Source organism: Lampetra fluviatilis, chromosome 35, assembly GCF_964198595.1.
Source record: "Lampetra fluviatilis chromosome 35, kcLamFluv1.1, whole genome shotgun sequence".
Classification (NCBI taxonomy): Eukaryota; Metazoa; Chordata; class Hyperoartia; order Petromyzontiformes; family Petromyzontidae; genus Lampetra; species Lampetra fluviatilis.
In genome coordinates, this window is record NC_136309.1 from 5900154 (window position 1) to 5910029 (window position 9876).

General features: G+C 53.9%; 1 protein-coding gene across 1 annotated transcript; it reads left to right on the forward strand.

Moving 5' to 3' along the window:
• The first annotated feature begins 3454 nt into the window (after window positions 1–3454).
• On the forward strand, window positions 3455–6361 carry MYADML2 (myeloid associated differentiation marker like 2). The gene is made up of 2 exons (XM_078873015.1): window positions 3455–3516; window positions 5181–6361. The coding sequence occupies exon 2, from the start codon at window positions 5189–5191 to the stop codon at window positions 6359–6361; it is 1173 nt and encodes a 390-aa protein (XP_078729141.1). The 5' UTR covers window positions 3455–3516; window positions 5181–5188.
• Window positions 6362–9876: the final 3515 nt, after the last annotated feature.

Here is a 9876-nt window from a genome sequence, read left to right on the forward strand (position 1 = left end):
ATCATCCGCGAGGTGGCGCCATGACCACAAAAACAACGCGCGCGTAGTTTAGAAAAGTGGCCTTAAAATGAAAATGTTTCATATCATAGGGGGGCCGTCCATAAATGACGTCACGCACCTGGGGGGGGGGGGGTCAGACATTTGTAACGATGTGTGACGAGGGTGGGGGGGGGGGTTTAGAAATGTGACGTCACATCAAAATGCGCAACTTTAAATAAATATAGACAACACGTTCTACTTAATTAAATAGACTTTTTAATAAATGTTTTCTCCTACAACATCAGAGTGCAGCGCCACATTAAACACACTACAATTAGCAATAGAGCTTTGTTACGTCATATTTGAGGGGGGGTCTGTATTTTTGTGACGCCGTGTGACGAAGGGGGGGGGGGGTCAAAAATTGTCCAAAATCGCGTGACGTCATTTATGGACGGCCCCTAACCCCCACGCCCGTCATTAACAACATCGCATATAACACAATACTATTCATAACACTGCACAGTAATATATGTAACTTTATATAAATCATGACTTCAAACTTTCGTGACTGCAGGAATTCATATTCTTTGGGTCTTTCCGTAAAGTGGGTTAAAAAAAATTACCAAAAACTACAACGTTTCGATCGCAACACAAGCGTTTAGTGTATAGTAGCTACACGTGCAGTAGCTACGGGCCCCGCACTTTCAATGGCCCAACGCTAAATGCTTTCAAGCTGTCAATTCCGGTTCAGTGATTGTGCACTTGCTCTATTACTATAGTACTATACTGCCTTCAAATTTTACAAACGACTGGGTGTTTAAGGTTAGCGATTTGTTGTAATATCTGGCTGTATAGCAAATGTGTGTTTTAATATTTACGTATTATTTCATTTATTTAGGGCCCCTTTCTAACATATGCTACAGGCCCCGAACTCGCTTCATCCAGGACTGCCCCTATATCGGACCAGCTAAGTCAGGGGTCTGCAACCTGCGGCACCGCTGCCCCATGCGGCTCTTTAATGAATGCTGAGTCGTCACCGTTATTGACCACGTGCTCTTCAAATATTGACGGGGGGGGAGGGTTGACCGAATTCGAAAAAAATTACTGATTTTAATTTTGGTTGCCGTCCGGAGCTAAATGATCATCATCTCTTTCTCACCACCACCAAAACCACGGCCATTCGCCACGAAGTGACGGTGACGTCACCACGTGGCCTGTGCCAGGCCAGGTGCACTTTGAGACCACGTGAAGTGTCGAAGGCTCGCTGACAGGAGGCCTCGGGACAAACCCAGCAGGTGCCATGGGTTGGCTGACTTGAGATGACTGGTAGATACACCAGTTGTACCGCCCCCCACCCCCCCGATTGTGCCACCACCACTATCATCATCCTCCACAGAGTGGCGCTGTCACCCCTCCACATCGTCACCGCGAAGTGCACGGCCCGCGTTCGAAATGGGTCCCCTCGATTCTATCGCACGATGGCAGCAGCGAGACGTGCCGAAGCTCGATGCCAATGTCGAGGTCCCGCTGATCCTGCTAGGCACGACGAGAGGGCTTCAGCCAAGAGACAGAGAGAGAGTTGGTGTCGTTTCGCCGTTCCTCCTCCCCCCGTCGGTGTTGTCGTCTCTTGAGATTCGTGGCTAGAAAGTCGCGCCGAGGCCTTGAAAGTCTCTCGACGTTCAGCTGGCTCACTCGGAGACCTCGTCCGACCATCGGTTTGTGGCCCTTACTCGGCAGAGGGCCTCTTTCCGGCACCACGGCTCGACCGCTCGACCCCTGCAGGGTTCGCGGAGTGCGCATCGCCCAGACGCCGGTGAGCGAGTCGCGTCTACGGTGGAGGAGGAGGCGGTGGAGGAGGCGGTGGAGGAGGTGGTGGAGGAAGAGGAGGTGGTGGAGAAGGTGGTGGAGGAGGTGGTGGTCGTGGAGGAGGCTACTGCATCTCATCCGTCGGTGGTGGTGAGATCTGTACATTGGCGAGAAGACTTCATCACGGCCAAATCATTGGGATGGCCGCATACACATACATCACCACCACCACCACCACACATTGCCCATGAGCACTGTCTGACCCGTAACAGATCAACTACACACACACGTGCATTGTTTAGGGTGGCAGCTCTGACTGGGAGAGCGGTGGCGCAGTGGTGAGCGCACTGGCGATGTGAACCGGGCCGCGGTAATTGACCTGAATTCAAATGACCACATCATAGCCTCCCGCCCCCGGCCACGGCTAACATCATCAGCAGAGCGTGCGTGTGATCATTAAACCGGGTCTGGGCCACCCCCCCCACCACCTTACCCCAAACCGAAGCCCTTGCATCAACCCACCCCGCTACGACCAGCGCGGTGAAGTATGGTGAAATAAATCCCATCGCTGACACGGCGCGCGGAGGCCTTCAGCCACGGGTGGATTGATGCGTGTGAGCGATGTTTATTATTTAATTTAATCACGCGTTGGGTTCCATGAGGGCGATTTAAAAAATCGCCCGTGTGTTACACGTGCTGTTGTTACGAGCCGGATTCTGCTCGTTTTGTTTCATTTATTTTAATTTCCCGAAACGCGTTCCAAAGCCAAAGAATCCGGAGAAGAACCCAGCACGCGGAATCGGGGATAACGCTCACCCAGAGGTCCGCCCGCAGTCTGATCATCATGGACCCACTTGCTGTACTGCCAACCCCACAACATCGCTCCCCTAATCTCTAGGTAATCCACCAACCCCTTTCTACCAGCGGAGTGACTGCACCACGGCTGAATATGTCTCCTCCTTTGCGAGTCTCGTGGGGGTTGCGTTTTCCGGCTAAATGAGTTCCGGGCTCGCGCTGCGTGCCACGTGATGCGGAGATACAAAGACGGACGGTCACAGTAACGCAGTGTCAACTTCACCACCACTAGCAGCACCGTCCCGGTCCACCAATCAGTCTATCCCCAACCTTTCCCCTACCTCTCCCGTACATCTCCCCTATCTCTCATACATCTCCCCTACACCTCCCTTACCTCTCCTCTTACCTCTCTTTTAAATCTCCCCTTCCTCTCTCCCCCACCTCTCATTTACCCCCTTACCGATCCATACGCACAACACAACACATCAATACTCACACCCCGCCCCTCCACCACCACCACTACCCACACCATCACCACCCCAGCCACAACCATCACCCCCCCCCCACCCCCGTGCAACCTCTCCCCTCCTCCCCCCTCTCTCTGAGCCCTCGCATGCGAGAGATTCTGGGCTCCGCAGCTGCGCGGCGCGGTCCTGGGACGCTTCCCGTGCCTCGCTATATTTAGTTCCAGCTCGCGGGGTATATGAAGCACGCCGCAGAGACAAACTCGGCCCTAACGCCAGCCCACGCCTACAGCGAGCAGCAGCAGCAGCGGCAGCAGCGGCAGCAGCAGCAGCGGCAGAAAGAGGAATAGGAGGAAGAGGAGCAGCAGCAGCAGCAGGAGGAGGAGGAAGCTGCCCCCCGTACCGCTCGTTCGCCAAGTGCGCGCGTGTGCGCGCGGCGGAGTAATCGGAGTTACCTGGGGCTCGCGGACAGGTGAGAGAGAAGGTGATGCCTGCCGGGCGCAAGAGGAGAGGAGACATTCTTCAGTCGGCGCACGGATTTGTTTTTATATATAAATATATATAAATGTTTGAGACGTGGAATTATTCCTGGGGTTGTTCCGCGCGTCGCAAATCGAGGAGTGTCGACACGAAGACGAGAGACATCCGAATGTGGAAACCGCGCCGGGCTTTAGGTTTGATCCTTTGCGTTGAACCAATGTCGATGACATTGCACACTCCATGCAGGGAGGAGCGCGCGGGCTGCCGGACTCTGCAGAGCGGGCAACGCGCGCGTTGATTGCGTGGAGGAGGAATTGTCCGCGTTCCGAGTTCGTTGTCAAGGCGTCGATGTTTGAAGCGGATTGGTTTTGAGAACAATCGAAATCTAAACGAAGGGATAATACAATCGGGGGGTGGCGGGGAGGGGACCACGGGAGTGGGGGGGGGTTGAAATTTCTGAGTTGTAAATCAGAGATTAAATCTGAGAGAGATTGTTTTTAAATCCACGGGAAAGAAAGCGGCGAAAAAAAATGGGAGGAGATCGTGAGCGAGCGAGTGACGCAACATCACACGACGTCCTGCCACGTTCGGCAATGACTCACGCAAAATAATATTCGGCAGATTACGTGCTATGAAGCAGGTGCATTGCCCGAAATGTCGCCTAGTATATATGCGTGAACTGTTTAAGGCCACACGCACACCCGGTGTTCTTATTACGCGATCTAACAAAAAACAACTTCTATTATGGATGATATTGGTCGCGAAAGCCGACTGCGTGTTAAACTGACAGGGGACGTGTTGAGCGGTGTTGTCGTCTGTGCTTGTGCATCGCTGCCAACGCGGCAGTAGCATCACCGTGTAAGAAAATCTCATCAAATACTCTGCGAAAAATGTACAGAAATCAAACAAATAAAGGGGGACACCTAAATGCACCCGAAACGAAATCGTAAATTGGAAATCAGTTCCAATAAATTAATCCACTCCCACCCGCATTGGTTCCACGAGCCCCGCCCCCCCCCCGTGGCTCTACGAGAGTCGGGGATGGGGTGGTGGGGGGGGGGTCATCTCCCAGCGACGAGGAGCGAGCGAGTGGCCGGCACCACGAGACGAGTGGCCCCGACTCGCGCCGCCGTGGTCCGGCCAGTCGAGTCATCCACTCGGCCCGCAGCACGCCGACACACGCCGCGTCGCCCGTCGCAGGGACGTGAATTCTGATCGGGAGAAATCTCCCGATCAAATAAGAGATTGAAGTCCGAGGGCATCGATGCTGATGAGGATGGTGGTGATTATGATGATGGTGATTATGGTGGCATTTATGATGATGATGATGATGATGGTGATGATTATGATGATGGTGATTATGGTGGCATTTATGATGATGACGATGATTATGATGATGGTGATTATGATGGCACTTATGATGATGATGGTGATTATGATGATGGTGATTATGATGGCACTTATGATGATGATGGTGATTATGATGGCATTTATGATGATGACGATGATGATTATGATGATGGTGATTATGATGGCACTTATGATGATGATGGTGATTATGATGGCATTTATGATGATGACGATGATGATTATGATGATGGTGATTATGGCGGCATTTATGATGATGACCCCACCCTCGCTGCGCCCATACCCCAGGAGAGGGGATGGACGGCGGCGACAACGAAGACGTCGGCGGCGGCGGCGGCTACCTGGACTGGGGCTCCGTGCTGAGCCCGCGCGGCCTCCTGCGCCTGCTACAGGCGGCCCTCACGTGCGCGGCGCTCAGCCTCGCCGTGCACCGCGGCGGCTGGGCATTCTCCTACGGCCTCCTCTGCCTCCTCGTCTGGGCCGTGTGCCTGGCGCTGAGCGCGGCCGTGCTCGTGCTCGAGCTGTCGCGCGTCTCCGCCTGCATCCCCGCCTCGTGGCACAACCTGCGCGTCTCCCTGGCCGCGCTCGCCGCGCTCCTCTGCGCCACCGCCTCCGCGCTCTACCCGCTCTTCTCGCTGCGCGACTACCAGTGCTTCTTCCGCGGCTGCGAGGCCGTGCGCGCCTTCAGGGTGGCCGTCACCTGCTGCTCGGCGGGCGCCTGCCTCGCCTACGGCATCGACGCGGGTCTCGCCGTGGCGCGGCCCGGCAAGGCGGCGGAGGGCCGCGCGGCCATGGCGAGCGTCTCGGGCCTCCTGCGCGTCGCCGAAATCTTCTGCGGCGCCGTCATCCTGGGCTGCGTCTTCAGCGGAGGGCAGTACGGCCGCTACCTGGCCACGCACTGGTGCCTGGCGGTCTACTGCCTGTGCCTCGCGCTCACGCTGCTCGTCACCGTGCTGAGCATTCGCGGCGGCGCCGCCGCAGACGCGACCAGCGGCACCACCACCGCCGCCACCACCGCCACAGCCACCGCGGCGGCCGCGTGCTGCGTGCCGCTGGAGCGCGGCGTGGCGCTCGCCACTCTGCTGTCCGTGCTGCTCTACGTGAGCGCGGCCGTCATCTGGCCCGTGTACGCCTTCGACCCCCAGTACGGGAGCCCCGCGCGGCCGTCGCGCTGCGCGCACGAGCGCTGCGCGTGGGACGTCCACGTCCTCGTGAGCGCATTCACGGCACTTAACCTCGTCGCCTACGTGGCCGACCTGGCGTGCAGCCAGCGCGCCCTGCGCCGCGCGAGCGCCGGACACGAGCAGCGCCCGCAGCAGCATCAGCAGCAGCAGCAGCAGCAGAAGCAGCAGCAGAAGCATCAGCAGCAGCAGAAGCTGCAGCAGCAGAAGTTGCAGCAGCCGCAGTTGAAGCAGCCCCACAAGTCAGTGCCTCCGCCATACCCTGGCGGGGCCAGCAATCGCTGTTGAGAGAGGAGATGGAGCAGCGAGGCGCAGGTCTGGAACGCGAGAGATGAGTGATGCGTGGACGAGTTTACATGATGCGAGCGCGCGTGTGTTTGTGTGTGCGCGTGTGCTCTTTGCGTGTACGCGTGTGCACATGGTTGGGTGAGTGTGTACACACGGGAGCGGTGGCGCAGTGGTTAGTGCAATGCGCTGTGAGAACGGTGCGGGTCTGGGACGAGGCGTGGACGAGTTTACATGCGTGTGTGCGTGTGTGTGTTCGTCTGGCTGTATGGGCATGTGTGTGTGTATGTACCGTATACTCAATGTGTATACATATGTGTCTGTTGTGTGCATGAGACGCGAGGTTGGACTGCCAACATCGGGTGAAGAATATCTGAGCCGGTCCTGGGTCACCCCTAGGTTGACTCGGCCTTAATTGAGTACCGGTGGCGATGTGTAAACATCGGCACTGGGGAGACAAAGGCGCCCGGGTAGGCGTGGAGCTGAACACACCATCCCCTCGTGACCCATCCCCGCCTTAATAGGTGCTCGCTAACAGCACTTTCCCCAACAGTCCGTTAAAGGCTATACGGGGGATGTTTGTCCTTGTATATGCTATGTGCATACGTGTCGTGTTCCGTTTGTGAATGTCAGTGACCCATACATCTGTGTGTATATATGCGACGTGTGTACGGCAATATTGATATACTGTATTTATATAATATACGTACGTAGTGAACATGCTTCAGTAATGATAGTCATGTATTTGTATTTAAGTATATGCCGTATGTGTGTGTGTGTGCTTTAATGTATGTACGTGATTATGTATCTGTAAATATATTATTATGAATACAAGCCTATGTATATCTGTTTCTTTGTCAAGGTGTGTGTAAGTATGTGTGTATCTGAGCTTTTCTCAATGTGTATGTATCGCTGTGTGTATGTTTTGGTTTGTGCGCGTATATACCGCGTACGTTGGAGCGGTGGCGCAGCGGTTAGCGCACTGCGCTGTGAACCCGACCGCCCTGGGTTTCATTCCCGAACCAGGGTTAACATCACTGACCAGCGTGGTGAAATATGGTCAAACACCCCCCGCCCCCCTCCTTCATCCAGCAGCGGATGCTTACTCACGGGCCGAATGTCGTCATTATTTGAGTGCTGTGCCCGTGTGTGCGCGCGTGATCGCTGCGTAAGATGAAGTCTCTTCGCGAGATCGATTCGCCATCGAATGGAACACGTGTGACCCGTTAAACTTCTTTCGCACCGTACGTAGCCAACCGTGCTAATCACAACGAGAACAACGAAAAGCGGTTCTAAAGTAATGCCTTTTCCAATGTAGTCTTTCCACACGCGTATACAGTAGACATATACATACCGCAGTGGGAAGCTGTTGTCCCTCGGCCACGTTTCCTCGAGCAGAATTAGAAGGAGCGGAGTTCGCATGCGGGACGTGACGGCTTCTCTCGGCCGGAATGAACGACCCCAGCGGACACGAACCCGTGACGACAGTTAACAATCAACAGCAATGCCCTTTGAAAACAAATCCTGAGCAAAATTCGACAATAACGCATGACGTGTGTTGTTGGCGTTGTTATTGGGGCACGGGACACATTTTTTTTGTAGCTACAGATTTGAACGGAAATGACGAAGTTACTTCAGTTGTAAAACTGAAAAAGAAATGTCCAATATCGAAACCTCGCACAATTTGGGGGCACAAACAAAACGCCAAAATGTTTCTCTGTTTCTGCCTCTGGGTGCTTTTGAAGGTCGCCGAAACCACTAGACCACGCGCCTTGTCGCGAGCAAGCCCTGTCTGTCGGACCCGTGGGTTTAAGAGTGTGACGCTCAAGCCGATAAAAAGCCCGCCGGGGCCGGATTCCGGTTATGGATATGACACACACGTACACAGTTTTCCTTTTATATTTATTTTTATTTTACCAGGTAAGGCCCACTGAGCTATATAACTCCTTGTCAGAAGCGACCTGGCCACAAATGATAGTTCAACGAAGTGGCTTATCATGTGGAAATGTATTGCAGCCAATTCATCTAAGACGCGTATTTCTCAATGTCGAGGGGAAAACCGGAGGACCCGGAGAAAAAAATCCACGCGACCACGAAACTCCAAATATAGAGCAGCAGGCGTCAGGGTCGGGATCGAACCCACGACCTCCTGCATACCAGGCGAGGTAGTTATCATCTCCTAGCCACCGCGATGCACATCACACACACAAGAACCGACATCGCACCTCAGCCGCAACGGAATGTATTTGTCGCAGTTCGATTCAATTGTCGATTTTTTTTTTCACCCACTCTCTTTACGTCGTGTGCCAAATTTAAGGGCCTGCATTTGCGAGTGGACGAGTTTTCGTGAACCTATCGCACACAACACACAACATGAACGACATCGACGCTGAGATAGTTAAACACGTTATATTCTTGCATAACCGGTAACCGCTCAACGTAAATACATAAACCGGTTAATTTGGTTAAGCCGGTTTTTCCGCACATTATATAAATATCTAGAACAGTGGGTTCTTAACCTGGGGTGGACGCACCCCTTGGGGGTGCGAGATGCCCTTTCTGGGGGTGGCGAGACAAGGCCAAATTTTTTTAGAAGCTAAATCATCGAAAACACGAATTGAACACGGGCGCGCGTGAGTTACAACTTACTTCGTTTCACGAAACCCCGACGTATTTATTGACATTGTACAGTGTTGTTGTTGTTGTTTTGTAACGATTAAGAAACCAAAGGGGTGCGATGTTGCAATTAAAGGTTATGAGCCCCACTGGTCGAAGGCAATAAGACCACAAAGGTGACACTTCTTCTTCTGCTTCTTCGAGGTCCCCCCCCCCCCGAGCCACGAGACATCGCCCGCGCGTGAAAGTACAGGTCACGTGGACGCAACGCCGGTGTTTGGGAACGGTGGGACAGCGGTTAGCGCAATGCGCAATGGAACCCACCGTTCCATTCCCGACCACGGCTCACATGAGTGGCTAAGAGTGCTCTAGGCACCGATTCTGGTCTCCCCACCACCCCACCACCGCTTCACCAACCCGCACTGACCAGCGTGGTGAAGTATGGTCAAGCAAGGCCCCCCTTACGAGCGACGCGGCGTGGGGAGGCGGCCTTCATCCAGCAGTGGATTGACACAAGGGGATGTACACTTCATGTAAACTGCATCAACGGTTGAAATGATATCGCTCAAAGATGCAGTATTAATGTACATGCGGTAGGATAAAATTGTATATACACAAAGATAAAGATCCACCGTGCAGCTTTAACAGACTGTTGGCGCAAGTGCTGTGAGCGAGCACCTATGGAGAAGGGATCTTTGTCTATGTTTTCTATACAGAGGACTAGAGCCCGAAACGTCGGGCGAGTCAATCACACACACATACGCTCCCTACACACACACACACGTGTGTGTGTGTAGGGAGCGTATGTATATTGGGAAGCGGTAGTGTAGTGGATATTGCCCGGCGATCCGAGTTCCATTCCCACTCACAGCCACAAACACCAGTGACGATTATCTGAACGG

What these genes read in the sequence shown, in the direction of transcription:
- MYADML2 (XM_078873015.1), top strand. Translation starts at nt 5,189, where the DNA reads ATGGACGGCGGCGACAACGAAGACGTCGGCGGCGGCGGCGGCTACCTG.